Source organism: Mixophyes fleayi, chromosome 2, assembly GCF_038048845.1.
Source record: "Mixophyes fleayi isolate aMixFle1 chromosome 2, aMixFle1.hap1, whole genome shotgun sequence".
NCBI lineage: Eukaryota > Metazoa > Chordata > Amphibia > Anura > Limnodynastidae > Mixophyes > Mixophyes fleayi.
The window spans coordinates 255,471,686-255,489,185 of record NC_134403.1 but is presented as its reverse complement, the minus strand read 5'-3'; the positions used below and the strand labels follow the sequence as shown (position 1 = coordinate 255,489,185).

The following is a 17,500-nucleotide window of genomic DNA, read 5'->3' as shown; positions in this document are numbered from 1 at the left end:
TATTGCAGGTAATAGCAAGGGTAAAATGTACCTAATAGCATGAAATAATACACATAGGGGGGAATTCAATTCCCCCTGAATTCCTGTGGCGTTAAAACTATTACCGTTAATAACGGTAATAAAGCGCATTATCGCTGTAATAATGCGCAAGCCACGTTACTTTTACTCGTAACGCGCCCAATTGAATCCCCCCCCATAATACACCGATGCTCTAGTGTATATGCTTAGACTGGGCCAAGGATTAAAAAGTAAATTAAACTGTGAGAAACTGTGATAAATAAAACGTTCTCAGTCCAGTAGCACCCCGTTTCCTCACATCTTTATGAATTCATTAAAATATTATAATGCGTATCAGGATCCCTATTCAATACCACCAGCACAAATATTAACAAATAAATGTGTAGAATTGTGTTATTTGTGAATTAAAATATGCAGTAAGAACTGCAAAGTTGTTTCTCCTTTTTTTTTTTTTTTTTTTTTTTTTTTTTTTTTATCTTTTTGTTTTTCTTATAATTCTATCATTTATATTTCTGGTGAATAATCTCAATTATTGCTCTCTTTTTAAATTCAGGTACAATGGTATTATATATTGCAATAATAGTAAGTAGTAACACCGTCTATAGAATATCAACAATGTCCATACACATTTGAACTGAGATTTTTTACATTAAGATTCTCTTCTCTCTATTAATTGTTGGAGCTACTGGTAATGCTGGTAGATGCACACTATGGCAGCCCTAAGTAGACAAGAGGGCTGAAATGAGCATAATGGTGTTTTAAGACGTAGGGCTGCTGTCATCGTTTTCAGCAGTGCAGTCGCTCCTACCTCTAGCAGTAGACTTGCTGCAGGTTTCTTCTCTTATATGTGGGGGGGGAGTTCATGGATCAAGTACACACATTTCACCCAACCCACTTTGACATGGCTCCCCTACATATAAAATAACGGTACATGAAGAGGCACAATGGGGAGATACATCTCGCTCTCCAAGCAGTACGGAAAAACAAGATTTGAGCTTCCATTTCGGACATGATTGGACAAAATCACTGCAGTCATTAATTAAGCTTATATTATGGTATTGACCCATACCATAATATAAGCTATAGGACACAATAGTTGGTACTTGGCATAACTCCATAATAGGAGGATGCAATCTAGCTGGTGCTTTATTTGTCATAATCTTGCTCCAAAGTACCTGCACCATCTCATATGTTAAAAAAAGTAATCATTACTTATATGATTGTGTTATTGTGACATATTGTAGCACTCTAGCTCAGAGTAGCCCAACCAGTCAAAGACTGAGCCAAAATGTATCTATAGATACCCCAAAGAGAACCTTTTATATGTGTGTGTATATATGTATATACACAGTATAAACATACATATTGTAAATTTTTTGTTCTATAATTGTGTACAGTATCTTGGCAAGCAATAAAAGATAACCAACATCGCTAAAATGTTTACAATAATCACCAAGTCTCCACAGCTCTGCACTGGTGCTGTGTCCGGTGGAGGAGGGTTCAAAAGGCTACATATAGTCTCTCCACAGCAACTCACGCTGCTACTTCATCCACAATCGCTGTGGAGGGAACTGTTGAAGTGGGGGATTTCCCAGCGTGCCATCAAACCTACCCAAATGCCCCTTACATGCACATTAGACCTCCCGACATGCCATCAAGCCTCCCCACATGTCCTCTTCATGCCGACAGATCTCCGGTAATTTCATTATAGCCAACATGTCTCTTATTTATCTGTCATACTGTCCACTCAGCCGCTTGAGCCCACGCAGACGAAAGGAGGAAGCGCGTGCTACACTGTCTTCCCCTCATTTCCTGATTGTATTGCCTGATGCTGTGACCTCCCTGCATTGTGCAGAGGAAGTCATGTGACTGGGAAGTCCAGCTGGCTAGGGACCAATTTGCCCCTGTTGACGCATACCATAGTCAGATCTTTCTCCAGACTTGAAGCCACATTTTAAAGTGCAAAGACCCACATGTGGCTCTTCCACTGTTGCTCTAGCTTTTCTTCCTTTGTAAAAACTTACCAAAGTTTTTGATATCCGCCTTCTTTATAACCAGCGATTGGTTGCAAGCTTCTTGAATTTTTTTTTATGTTGCCTAATGCTATCATTTTAATATTCTTCTTATTGCATTTTATTAAATTTTTTCTGGGACAAATTGCACTTTCTTTTGGTAGCATGCAGGGATATATATAGAGCTAGAAAGAGAGATATGCACAAAAGTATATGACTAAAATTAGTGTAGCCACAAATTATATTTTCTAACTTTATTTTACTAATCATAATGTCTCTGGATACCGAATATATGTTTTACAAATTACAGAGTGTTATGTTTTATATAGATTGTATGTGGTTTTATTTCTCGGGGTAAGATAGAAGGGGAAGCATTTCTTCCCATGCGCTGTATTCTTTATTGAGCAATCTAATAGCCATGAAACACCTCTTATTACACATGTTGTTACCCAGTTGTTACACAGCTAATAGTTACCCAGTTGTTACACAAGTACCAGTAGCTTTCAGTGAAATGAGAATATACTAGGTGTAACTGTACAGGCTAGTGTTATATCCTGTTGTGTGAAGGCGTTAAAGAGCAAGTAAACTCACTTTTAGATTATGATTTGTATGAAAGCCTGTGTATATGCTTAAAATGATTACCATTATTCTAATTTATTTATTGTTACCCCATTTTAGTACAGTCTATATAATATTTATGTTTATACTTCACCCACCCATAAGATGCCATGAATCTAAATTGGTGCTGGGCAAATATATCCAAAATGCAGGAGCCAACAATTTTGTCATTGAAATCTTGCAAACCATTTACTGTGCATATGGCAGTTAAAAACCTCTTATCTTCCAATGAACAGTAAATGATTGCTTATAACATTATATAGTAAAGAGCCAAGACTTTTTTTTACCACAGATTATTAGATCAGTTTGTTCCCCCAAAAGTTTTATGCCATCCTGTGTCTTCACAAACCAATTACACCAAGTTGTGTCCAAAAAACATTACATAAACATCTTCTCTCCTCCCCCCAGAGAATAAAGTAATACACCAGTATGTGCTCCCACAAAATTAAAAACATTACATTGTGCCACAAAAAAGTACTACACCAGTCTATGGACTCGGGGACCTGGCAGACCTGTTCTCGCTCCTATATGTCTCCAGCTTTAGCGGTAGTAATAGCAAATCATTAAGGCTATAAACGGTAAAAGTCAGGAATTAATTCCAACGGATCAGGTACACACTCCAAGGCAAGGGGAGAGGGGGGAAGGTTCACACATAGCAGTGAGGCTGTCTCCAGTTTCCAGAACATATTATACTCAACCTGTGACTGGGATTTGTCTAGCCAGACATACATTCTACGTCATTTGTTAATGCCTTAGCAGCTAAAATGGAAATTGGGTATCCTCCTTTTTGAAATGGTGTCTCTAGATGTTTTGAACAGGGCTTCTCTGTGTCCGAGTTTGCAATATATTTAGCAAAACAATTGAAAATGAGGCATTTTTGAGTGCCAGAAAGAATGCACAATTATAGGCTCAGCATAGGATGGTAGCCATTTCTATAAATGGTTGTGCAGTGTGGTGAACCATTTTTCAATAGTTAATAAAAAAAAAAACAACTTTCTGCCTTACTACCTCTGTGACATTACTGCATAATATCTCACTGCCTCCCACGAAAACATAATAATATTTATTTTTCGGCGCACATGCAATATATAACACCTGAAAGAAATAAAATATGGTTAATTTCCTTTTAATATTTTATTTTGTGTGTGTAAAGCCATTTAATTGAAACACAGTCCAAAGTATAGAATTTTTTCTTTTTCTTTTTTTTTTTTTTTTTTTTTTTTTAATTCGGGTGGCACACATTTAAAATCTGCTACACAATGTCTGCTATAGAATAATTGTAGCCAGCCTTAATTTTATTGAATATAGTTATTTGCAATGATGTATTGTCCATCTCCCATGGCATAATTTTGATCACTGCACCCCATAGCAAAATCTTTATGAAGCTTCCAGCTCTATTCTGTCACACCGTTCCTTCCCAAAATAACACCCTACACTGCTATTGCTATACCCTAGACAGACTATTGTGGGAGCCAATATTGTATTTTAGCTATAAAGTTCTGTACTTCCGTAGTCAACAAAGTGAGCATTGGAAGAAGCTGTTTTCAATTTAATTTATTTAATTTGATATGTGTGTGTGTGTGTGTGTGTGTATATATGTATGTGTAGAGATAGATACACAGCAGGTGAAATAAGTATTGACAAGAAATCAAATCATAGATGTCCATAAATTAAGTAATTAAGTTTTTTGTAATAATGTGAAATGACACAGGGAAAAAGTATTGAACACATGAAGAATGGGAGGTGCAAAAAGGCCTGGAAAGCCAAGACACCAGCTGAAATCTATCAGTAATTAGAAAGCAATTCTGCCAGCTGGTTCAGCCACAACTGATGGCCTATAAAAAGATGTTTCATTACATGTCACACAAACATCACATGATGGGTAAAAGCAAACGGCTGTCAAGACCTTTGCTACCTTATTGTTGCAAAACATACTGATGGCATTGGTTACAGCAGGATCTTTAAACTGCTGAATGTTCCAGATTATGGCCCAAACAGTGCTCACTGGAAGTGGAAAGAACATAATTTCACAATAAACTGTCCACAACCAGGTGCACCTCGCAAGATTTCTGACAGAGGAGTGAAAAAAAAATGATCAGAAGAGTTGACCAAGGACCACTTGTGGAGAGCTTCAGAAAGACCTGGAATTAGCAGGTACAATTGTTTCAAAGAAAACAATAAGTAATGCACTCAACCGCCATAGCCTGTATGTACGCTAACCACTCAAGACTCCTTTGCTAAAGAAAAAACATGTTGAAGCTCGTTTAAGGTTTGCTGCACATCATTGGACAAGCCTTTGAAATACTGGGAGATTAGTGTGATCAGATGAGAGCAAAATTTAACTCTTTGGATGCCACAATACACACCATGTTTGGAGGAGAAATGGCACTGCACATCACCCCAAAAACACCATACCGACAGTGAAGTTTTGAGGTGGGAACATCATGGTTTGGGGCTGTTTTTCTGCACACGGTACTGGTATACTGCATGTCATTGAAGACAAGATGAATGGAAAAATGTACAGAGACATTCTTGATAAAAAAGAATCTGCTGCCATCTACCAGGATGCTGAAGATGAAACGAGGGTGGACATTTCAGTAAGACCATGATCCCAATCACACAGCCAAGGACACACTCGCTTTGTTTCAGAGCAAGAAAATAAAGCTGCTAGAATGGCCCAGCCAATCACCTGACTTGAATCCAATTAAAAATTGATGGAAAGAACTAAATATCAAGAGTTCATAGAAGAAGCCCACGGAACCTTCAAGATTTGAAGATTATTTGTGTTGAAGAATGGGGCAAAATCACACCTGAGCAATGCGTGCGACTAGTTTCCCCATACATATGAGGTGTCTTGAAGCTGTCATTACCAACAAAGGCTTTTGTACAAAGTATTAAATGCCGTATTTCCCCATGTATAAGACGCACCTTTTTCCCCAAAATTTTGGGTCTGTTAACTGGGTGCGTCTTATACAGGGGTAGTAGCACTTACCCTGTCAGATGATTTCTCTGTTCGGTAAAGTCTTCTCTCTGTCTGATCCTGATGCTGGAAACCCAATTAAGGTCCTCTCTGCGATGTCCGGATGTCCTTTCTGGACCCTAACAAGGTCCTGAAAGGATTGTCAAGGTCCTGAAAGGACATCCGAACATCGCAGAGAGGACCTTAATCAGGTTTCCAGCATCAGGATCAGACAGACAGAAGACTTTACTGGACAGAGGAAGCATCTGACAGGGTAAAGCAGAATTGACTATAGCGTTGTCTCTCCTCTGTATAAGCTGCACAATTACTCTGTGAAAAAATTGAGGATAATATTTATCCTCAATCTTTTCACATGATTTATATAGGTGTGTCTTATACAGTAGAGCGTCATATACATGGGAAAATACGGTACATTTCAGGAAGTGTGTACTTTTCCCTGTCATTTCACATTATTACACAAAACTTAATTAATTTATGGACATCTATGGTTTGATTTCTTTGTATGTGTGGATTGCAAGGGTTGTTGCTGACATGTAGTGTAAATTTCATTACAATAGCCACATTATATATATATATATATATATATATATATATATATATATATATATATATATTTAAGGAGAAAAATGCTGATGTGCTCAATACTTATTTCACCCACTGTGTGTATGTGTGTGTGCATTGTATCCATTTTTTCGTTATTTATTTTTATTGAAGCTGCAAGACCTAGACCTTTCTTTAACCTGGTATGTTTTTGTTGTCTATAAACCCAGCCCAGACTTATTTTTTGTGTCGTCTAAGCCGCATCATGTTTGTGTAAACTATATAAATGGAAATAAATTCCACCCCTTGTTAAATGTTTATAATGTGTGCATTAATAAATATTCAAAACAAAGCAAATCGAAAAAAGATGTGCAGAATAGCCCTTTATAAAAACCCACTACATTTTTCTGAATGAGGATCTAGAAATAAATTTAGGGCCTAAAATCATTGAAAAGGTAAATAAATGGAATAGTGAAAGGAAAAAGAGCTAACAAGAAAACAAACTCTGAAGTACAGTTAGATAAAATACTGTTGTTATTGTTTTTAGTTCATGTGAAATCAAGACAAAGTCCTTCTGTATATGTTTCCAGTATTTAATGGTCTAGAATATATATATATATATATATATTATATATATTCATTCATATATTCATTCATTCATTGATTATGAGTGGGCTAGTGTAGTCAAATGTGAGCAACTAACTCCCATTGAAGATTAAAACTTTAAGCAATTGAGTTTACTGTATATAGAAACAGCTGACGTGAAAGACTTAAAACACATTTAAATGTATTGTCTGGAGAGCTCTTCACTCATCTTTCTTCTAAGCAGATAACTACTGACCCCACCCGCAACCAACCTGCTTCTTGGCTGAAGCTGCTTGCAGCAGGTTCAGAATCCATGCATGGTAGATTAGGCACACGCGTCCCTTCATCTTCACAAAGTTCTGTTTAGAATGATCTAAAGATGTCATCTTTCAACCATAAGTTCAAATATGCACTGTAATTCAATGGATTCTAATTGTATTGTCGTGTTAGCATATGTAATCCTAAAACAAGTTTGAGATGTCAGTTGTGCTGTATTAGCTGTAACATTCCTCCATTTAGAAGCGATGGATCACTATAGAAAAGAAATCTACAAATTGTACAGTGACCATAAGGGGAGGCAATAAGTGTTTTTTTGTTTTTGTTTTTTAATATATCTGTGCCTGAAGTCAAGCAGCTCTCGTTTTGGGCTGTGTGTGTATGAACATATAATTAAAGTTAAAAACAATTAGGAGGAACTACTCAAAAAAGAGACATACAGCATAATCCAGTTACAAAAGTAAAAGAAAGCTATTTGGTGTAGAATTCACTAAAACAAAAGATAAAAACATTTCAAATATGTATGTTAGGAGATAGACATGTAATGGGTGTCACAAAATGCAATATCTGTTTACCCCATAAGAGTAATGGATATGATGACATATGTAAAAATTAGATAATGCAATATAAAACAGGCAGAGGCGCATAAAAACACAAAAAAAAGCTGCATGGGCGATAAGTAAAGTGAGTATCTGACAGTGGGCAGCAAATAGTAATCACTAAAACGGAACATAAAAAATAGTGACATAAACAGATACCAACACACAGAAAATCTGTATAAATAAAATGCCCTTTAAACATTAGTTAGGGGCCTGTTTGATTGGTACTCTGGGAATAAATTCTATTAGTTGTAAGTATTATGTCTCTGCAAGCCCAGAAAACCTCAAATTACCATGTACTCTTGCTGTAAGAAGCGGACCTGCGTCATTGAACGTACAGCTAGGGAGATATCCGGTGTCCCAAATGTAGACATCATCCAGAGAGTGTGTCGCCTTAATAGATCACAAATATAAATGGAAGGAGACAAGTCTTGATCCTTTTGTTAAATGACTTTTTATCATAATAATATAATCTGTCTATGCGTTTCAACTTTGAGGTTGTCATCCGGATTGTTTCAAAAACCTGCCACTATACAGTTTATTTCTGAAAAAATCCAAGCACAACTATTTCCATCTCCTATTATCTGAATTAATATATCAAGGTTTATGATTATTTCTGTGAATGCCAAAGTATATAGGACATATTTTATTTGTCTGTATATTTTAAAATGAGGCATGTGACATCACTACTCACCAGTTATAACTAGTTGGTTGTCCGTATACCAAATACAAGGATGCAGTTTTTTGTGTGTTATTATAGCAATGCAGAATATGTTGAGCACTGTAACATACTGATTACTCCCCAGTCTTACAGTGTTTTGTTTTTTTATCTCTGCAATAATATGCTAAGATCTGTTTCAATCTCCTTTACTGTTGACAAAAATTAATTTGGCTCTTCAGATATGGAATATAATATGCTCCTCCTCTCATGGCAGATATTTGAGAGGATCTTGTTTATCTGGGCAATCCGGCATCCTGCAAGTGGATATGTACAGGGAATCAATGATCTGGTTACTCCATTCTTTGTAGTGTTTCTGACAGAGCATGTGGGTGAGGATATACTAATTTCACTTCAATTTGTTTTGCATGTTTGCTAATTTTGCCAAAATCATGTTTAATATAGCTTTAAAGTAAAATCACCAAATAACATATTGCCTTAATGATTTTGAAAGTCAGTATCTCATAGAACTAAATTGATCTTTATTCTGACTGTGAATGAGTGCATGCAGATTTTATGATGTGGTTTATTTACTACAAGGGCTTTTATATATTTTAACTAACACGTGTTAAGCTTTAATATTGTGGGTTTTTTCTTTCCCCTTTTCTTTTCCTTTTTAGAAGACGATGTGGAAAACTTTGATGTGAGCAGCCTTTGCCCTGATACACTGAGGAACATTGAAGCTGATAGTTTCTGGTCAATAAGCAAATTACTAGATGGTATTCAGGTATGATAAACTCACAGACGAGCTTAAAAGAGCAATGGATGTTATACATGTACTATGTTATAAACTTTGCACGAATACATGTAAAAAACATACATTTGGGCATGGCATTATGAAAATAAATAACATACAATGACAAGAAACAAAAGGTAAAGATGAGCCTTTCTTACAACCCCGCACGGCACCTATTATCCTTAAATATATATCTTTTGCTCACCATCTGGACACACACACACATTGCTGTCTTGATTATGGTAATGCTGGGTACATATATATTATACACAGAGTGCCCACCTGATCCAAATCTCAGAAATATTTCCTGTTATAGCACAGACCAGAACGGGGGGGGGACTCCTCTGGTCAAACAGCAAGTTCTCAGATTTTGTCAGAGGAGACAATACTGTTGCAAATCTCCCGAGAAGCTTCTTAAATATAATAATGGTCAAAATAATTGTATTCCACATAATAATTCTCTTTAAATATCACAAGTTTTAAGTTTGATTATGTGAAAAATATATATACAACACCATACAGCGCTCATTTCTTCTGGAAACAATTTTCCACCCCAGTGAGCCCATAATGTACCAAAGTATGTATAGTTTTTCTAGTTGTAGATTTGTGTTTTAATTATAACAAATCTTAAGTATCCCCTTTGTCCATTTAAAACGTTGGCGGTTGTTTAAAAGAAAATACAACATTTTAGGTATAAAAGATAATACATTCCCACATGGCCATGGCTTCATATTAGTTTTCTAGACATTTATCGTCCAGATCTTTGTTTTTTCATTTCAGTGATTTGTTGTGTTTACACCTGACTTTAGTGAAATATGATTTATCTTGTCCCAATGCCATTGGATTTGTACAATGTCCAATGATTTCTTATCACAGTTCTGCATTTTTAAGTGTGTCTAAGAACCTTTGGATTTATTTGATTTCCTTTTTTTTTTTTACTAAGGATAATTATACATTTGCTCAGCCTGGAATCCAGAAAAACGTGAAAGCGCTTGAGAAACTTGTGGGACGAATTGATGGTCAGTTCATGTTAAGCGCCTTTTTTTTCTAACCGTATTACACCACAGTAACCAATCAGACGTTTGTTTTCATGTCTAACTTGTTGTAGACAAATAAAAACTCATTGATTGCTATGGTAACATGCACATTTACACTTCAATACAATGTTGGGTTAATAAAAAATATTTATAGCCTTCTAATCATAGATTTGAAATGCATAGCTGCCCTTTTTCTGCATATCACGGCCAAGAATAATTCTAGTGTACATTTTACTGTTACCCCGTGCAGAATCGATCATTGTGCTTCTCTTATATAAAACTGCTATAGCTACCATATGGGACTCCAAAATATATAAATATGTTTTAGGGGAGTATACCTTGCCATTATTGAAAAACAGTGAGGTTCTATTTACTTTCTGATAATTCAGAAAGGCTTCACGCTGTTCTATTTCTGTAAACATCTGTATTACATTTTTAGTCAGTCTTGAGTCAATAAATTAGTGCAATTGTAGCAGGCAGTGTTTGCTATAGTATCCCTTATTAATAGACATTCAGAACAAAGCCGCAAGCTGGTAATGTAAAACTCTGTATAAAGTATTCAATTCCACTATTACACGTATCTGTAGATATGTGTTATGTTGAATTAATACATTTTTTTCATTTGTTTGGTTTATTTCCTTCAAAATTATTTTAAGTTTAACATCTCACATCTTTCCTTATTCTTTTATTCAAAGTAATTTTTTTTTTTTTTTTTATTAAACTGCCTAGAAGAAAAGTCTTTATTGCACATTTTTGGGCACCCCTAGGTCTCACTATATTTATCCTTATCTGTAACTTTCAACGCATAAGCGAAGACCAAGCCATGCCTCCAGGTTCCATTAATCCCTTGTTGGGGTTCCCCAAGACTCTAAAAGAACATCATCTGTGCATGGAATTACTAGCCAAGTATCTCATGCAGTCTTACATGTGTTTGGAATTTTCAAGAGACCCACTGAACCTAGAAGTGAAACGGAGTTCACGATGAGTGATTAAAGGATGTAATTCTTTATATATAAATATGTATGTTTGACCAAAGGGGTCTGTTTTGTATATACAGCCCTTGCGCTAGCTTTGATCGTTGCTTAGATACAATGTCAGACAGAATGTATCTAACGTGCCTCTTGATATAGTTTCTATGTTTCTATATCCATGTGGCTAGACGTATGCAGCTCCCTACTGCCTTTTAAAACCCATGTCACCCTTCATTCAATACTGGTCTCACACCTTTCTATGACCTTCAATTTTATACTAGGCCAGGTACACAGTCATCTACAGAAATATGAAGTTGAATATCTGCAGTTTGCATTTCGCTGGATGAACAACCTGCTAATGAGGGAACTTCCTTTGAGATGCACAATACGACTGTGGGACACTTACCAGGTACTCAAATTTGATATTCTAATAAATGTACTAAGTACAATCCAGTAATAAATGACACAATTGGGTTTATAGGTAAAGAAAACCACAACATATTATCTAGCAGTAAAATTAGGTAAGGAAAACTATAAGGGTATGTTAAGCTGCAACAGTTGTATTACATTCACCTTGTATCATAGAGGTAATCACCTCCACCCAGAGCAGTAATTGAAGAATGTGTTGCTAATGTGCTTGCAATGCAGCTAAAATGGCAATAAAGGAAATGCATATATTTCCCTGTGCAATTTGGATGTAACACATTTGGGCCTAACCTATGGTAGACAGCCTAAGTGTACATAGTGGATAAAATACAGAACTGAATCCACTTCCATGTCATCTAATCTGATGTACATGGGAGTGGGCAGCACGGTGGCTAAGTGGGTAGCACTTCTGCCTCACAGCGCTGGGGTCATGAGTTCAATTCCCGACCATGGCCTTATCTGTGTGGAGTTTGTATGTTCTCCCCGTGTTTGCGTGGGTTTCCTCCGGGTGCTCCGGTTTCCTCCCACACTCCAAAAGCATACTGGTAGGTTAACTGGCTGCTATCAAAATTGACCCTAGTCTCTCTGTCTCTGTCTCTGTGTGTGTGTGTGTGTGTGTGTGTGTTAGGGAATTTAGACTGTAAGCTCCAATGGGGCAGGGACTGATGTGAGTGAGTTCTCTGTACAGCGCTGCGGAATCAGTGGCGCTATATAAATAAATGGTGATGATGATGATGATGTGATAGAGACAGTGGACCATTGTACATGTGAACGTTTGTTATAATTGATTTCTCTTTAGTTTCCAACTTACAGCTCCTGTGGAATTGAAATGATCAGGGAGATCTTTTCATTTTACAATATGCCCTTAAGTGAGATATTGCTGCAGGAAGCTGGAAATTGAATGTATGGGTGGTAGGGGAAGGGAATTATACATAATGACAATTTTATACAAGTCATCCTTCAATAGTGTTACTTAAATGAGCACCCATGTATAAAAATGTCAGTACTAAATATTATTTTATCATTTTGATGGTAGTGTCCCTTTAAGTCTATTTTCGTCTTTTTTTTCATATTTACTTTTTATGTTGCATTTCTAATTAATTGGTAAAAATTCAAATATTTTCCCTCTTACACAGGCAGAGCCTGAAGGATTTTCTCATTTCCACCTTTATGTTTGTGCTGCATTTCTAATTAAATGGCGTAAAGAAATTTTGGATGAAGAAGATTTTCAGGTAAGGAAGCAAAACGCTTTGACTGTAAAAATAAAATAAATAAAGTAACTAGACAGGAGTATTGGAAGCAATAACTATATGTACAACTATATATTGCCAAATCTCCCGGAATGTCCGGGGGGCTCCAGTATTCCGGGTAGGTCTCCTTGGAGAGTGAGTAGGGCATTCTCCCACATTTACTAGGAAGTGGAAAGAATTTGGAGCCTCTATTACGCGATTATTTGGGAATCAAGTCATTTTTGCCCACTCCCTGCGGATCTCATAACATACAGATAGCCATAGATGTCTTGTTGGCAAGCAGTGCAATCTCAAATATGTACTATAAAGCCTCCACAGAGCTTTCTTTTTTCCAAATATAGGAATAAAATTATAATTACATTTTTAATATACGTTTTAAGTTTGTTTTTTCCCTGCCTTTATTATTAATTATTTGTATGGCACCATAAAATTCTGCAGTTCCTTATAGTGGAGAATTAGAGCATAGTACATAGAGGTCCAGTAAGCAAAATACAGAACAAGCAAAAACTGATTGTCCATTTAATCTTCTGTATTATGCATAATTTCTTGGGATTATTGCATTCATGCTTCTTGAATGCAGTGCAAAGTACAAAACAAACAAAGTGTCGTTTAGAACATGCAAGATACATAATACAAGGACGCACACTAGGTTGAGGTACGATTGGATATGAAAGCATTAGGCGAGCACCCAATTTGCACTTTTCTCTAACACTCTCCTTATCTGACTTTACATTTGGATACTCCCTCTGATTGTAACCTCCCTATTTACCAAACACAGAATTGCACGTGCAGTAGCTCACTTTTGCTAATATACTATGTGGGTTAGAGCTTATGGCTGGAGATTGTTATTCCAGGTATAAAATGCATCGCATCGCATGTTTGAACTACAAACTTAATGCTTTAAAAACAGAACAAAAAAAATAGTAATTCTATAATTATCGAATTCATTGAAATGCTTTTGCGTGAAAGGATAGCAGTGACATCTACATTTAGTATCGATCAGTCGAATCATGCATCTATAGGATAGAATGGAATTAACTATTGAAAATACAGATCCACCAGTAGTTTGAAATTTCTAAAGTTCTTAGTTCTATATTTTGCTACGAGTCAGTGCTAAGGGTACATCGATTAAATACAGGTTATTAACTGTGAGCTTGCCATAACATTTATGATTTCTTTTTTTAGGGACTACTTATGCTGCTTCAGAATTTGCCTACAATCCACTGGGGCAATGAGGAAATTGGTCTCCTATTGGCAGAAGCGTACCGACTCAAATATATGTTTGCAGATGCACCCAACCACTATCGTCGGTAAAACCTGTTCTCCATAGCCTGACACTCCAGAAATCCTGACATCAGGAAGAGGCGTGTACTTTTTGCACCAGTGCCTCCCACTTAACTAATCACTCGCTCATCTGGACTTTTTTAAGCATTTATGTGTGAGTGCATACAATGTCTCCATTCGTCTGAAGACTAATGACTGACCTTATGATCAATCCTCTACAGGCGATTATTTGTATATTAGAAAACTTTCATATGTATATGGATAGAATTGTATATAATTTAAATTTATTTGTAAAATGTGTTTGTCTTTCTCATCTAAACACATTCTATGTGATATTCTTTGTCTGCATTTGGAATTGTGGCTACTGTGTTAAGTGCACAAAATTGAAGTTGCATTCCCTAAATATTAGAGTTTAAATATGACTTGGAAGTTGGTGTATTAATACATCAAAGAAGGAAATCTTCAGTCATATGTGTTTCAAACAGAGATCAACTATTATAATTACATATTCTGTCATCTCCCCAAAGCACAATGACAATTGCAAAGCTGCTTTATCTTCTCCAACTAATTTGCATACGAATAGCACTAACCTTAATCATGGAATGCCAGCAAAAATAGAGGAAATTTAAAATATGAGTCATTTAAAGTAAGCAACAAATATCAAGAATGATATGTAGTTTGTGATGACAGAAGAACGTAAACTTTAAAGATGATGTCCTAATTATAACCCAGTTTAAATAAAAACTGGATGCTGGGCTCACCAAATCATATGTACAAAATTTATCAGCTACAATGTGATCAGGTTGCCCAATAGATGTTATTTACTAACAGGCTCAAACCTGTAAAGTGTCTCATACAAATCAGTCAACCATTGATTAGAGCAAGGTACCTAATGGAGGACCAGTGTTGCTCTAGACCATTGCACTGTTCATGATTGCACTCGTGTTTAGGAATAATCCCCAATGTCTGACAGTCAATAAGGAGAAAACAGAAAAGATAACAGTCTACTCCATGCTCCTCCACTGATCACTTAAAAATATAAAAATAATTGTAAAAAGAAAGAAAAAAGTATCACTGTGCAAAAATCAGATCCCTTCCTCCCTAATAAACTGGAATGTATGCCTTTTCTCCTTGACCCTACAACTGTGACCATGAATAAAGTACACATATTAGGTTAGCTTATATTTGAGACACAATATTTTATAAATATTGTAGAACATTCATATTTTTTTGTTTTCCTGGTTTCCTTCTATAATACATGTAAAATTAAATTCTAATAATATCAACTGAAAACTCACCCTGATCTTACCCTAAATTTTAAAATGGAACGGAGAAACGGAAAAAGGTGTTGAGTGAAACTGGTGTTCTCACAGAGTGAGGATGAATTTTAATTTAAGAAATTGACAAGCATTAAAAAGATCCACGCTCTTCTAAAACTGACATGACTACCTAAATCTCTCTGATCATCATACTTTAAGATGTGTTTTGTCCAATTAATAAATTGGTTCACAGTTATCAAAAATTCCAGAATGATATTGCTGTAGACACTTATCATTCCCCTATTTATGACAGAAGTATAAGCATCAGGGATCGAGTAATCATAGTATAGTAAAAACAAAGCAAAAGTTGGAAAATGCAAAAGCATACTGTTTTGGTAATTAAAGCAAACAACTGACTGCAACTAAAAACAATGATTAACTACAGAGCTGCTGTAATGGCCATTAGCAATAGGCATTAATTTAGTTTTTGTTTTGCCTTTTTCTAATTTTCTGGGACACAAGAATGTCTTGTATAACTGGGAATTAAAAAAAGATGCTGCTAAATATATTTATACAAGAGAAACAAGTCTGTCATAATCTCCATTTAGGCAGCTTTGTAGTTGGAACAATTCCCTCGTGCTTTGATCACATGGTTGATGACCATCTGTCTCAATTGGGCCACTGTGTAAGTGTGTTCAAGATGGTGTTTTGAAAAAGATTATGTTGTAGTGAGCAAGTTACATATTCAAGTTTGCCTATTTAAAAGGTGGTAGTGGAGGGCCACAAATCACTACCCCCCTTCCCCTCCAATGTCGTCTTCACCAGATCCCTAGGGCTACTACATGCAGCCGGTATTAATAAATGTAGTTTTCCAACTTTAAAATGGTGGTGTAGGGGTATTTCAATGGGAGGCCCACTCACAAGCTGAAATCTGTTTGCAGCTTTTGATTGGTCCTCACACACGGTAGAGGAGGAGCGATGGAAAAAAAATGGCTGCATGGAGCCCTCGAGCTAGTGAAGAGAGTCATGTACTAGTACCTTTTACTAGATGGTTATTCATCTTTTATCATATACACAATCTAGTAGTGGCTACTTGAATTGGAATGCAAACTATTGAGAACAATTAAAGAACTTGAAATAAATCCAAGTTACAGAACTTAAATTCTATTTTATTACACTTCAATGAGGAGCTGACTGTTTCATGATAAAACATAGCGTAAACATATCATCCTAGTCACTAGTCAAGGCAATGTTTATCAAACTAGATTTAGTGACAAAATTTGTTCATGAAAGCAATTGATTTTGACAGGTGCTTAAAATGATATGAGGCTTCGGAAGAACTACCTTTACCTTGTTCTACTACTCCCTGGAGAGCTCATTCTCCAAATAGTGCCCAATTATAAGAAAGCACAAGTGTGTTGCAGTGTTCAGAATAAAAAAAAAATGTTTATTGCTTAAGCATGGAAAAACTATCTGCCTCTTTTCAAGCCCTGCCACAGGTTAGATGCAGTTGTGCTACACTAACACAGCATATTTTATCATCTACATCCTTTGGCAATGAGAGGCTGTAATTTGCCCAGATATCGGAGCCTTGGAAAGAGCAGTTGATGATGAAATGGGAGGGATTGTATATTATTGTTGCTACATTGCGACGCAGCCAAAACATTTACATGCTAACAAACAGGTGCAATGGTACATCCAGTCCTAAGAACCTGCCTGTGGACTTGTGTGCTGTGACCAGAAAGAGAAATTTTGTTTTGGAAGACCACGGAGTTATCGGCTTGAATTTCAAATCGGCAGTGTGATTTTATGAGTGCTAGTTGTGAAACCTATTCCACAACTGGAGAGTTTCTAAAACCATTTGTGTTGAAGAAGCTATGTGATTTACTTTATTTTTTTTCTGTGAAAAAGCAACCTATGTTTAAAAGTGTGCATAATAAAACTCATTATGGTCATTTTGAAAACAAACTGTTCCATTGTGTGTCTCTTCTCGGGTAACCTATGAATTCACTACTGGTGACACTATACCCATACAAATAGATAACCTCTAACATTAATCACTTCATTTACACAAACTGAATAACTGATAATGATCATTGATTGAATTGTGAGAATGTCAAATAGCCCAGAAATGGAGTAAAAGTGAAAAGAATATGTTCAGGACTGGAGACTGCTTAATTGCCTCTCTGAT

General features: G+C 36.1%; 1 protein-coding gene across 1 annotated transcript in view; it reads left to right on the top strand.

The window, feature by feature from the left end:
- TBC1D22B (TBC1 domain family member 22B) overlaps positions 1–17,277 on the top strand; it is a 51,101-nt gene extending 33,824 nt beyond the window's left edge. Inside the window, exons 8-13 of the mRNA XM_075195916.1 lie at positions 8,564–8,678; positions 8,967–9,073; positions 10,026–10,101; positions 11,372–11,499; positions 12,653–12,748; positions 13,952–17,277. Of these exons, the coding sequence (XP_075052017.1) occupies positions 8,564–8,678; positions 8,967–9,073; positions 10,026–10,101; positions 11,372–11,499; positions 12,653–12,748; positions 13,952–14,080 (651 nt within the window). The 3' untranslated portion in view covers positions 14,081–17,277. The remainder of the gene's footprint in view (positions 1–8,563; positions 8,679–8,966; positions 9,074–10,025; positions 10,102–11,371; positions 11,500–12,652; positions 12,749–13,951) is intronic.
- The last annotated feature ends 223 nt before the right edge of the window (positions 17,278–17,500 follow it).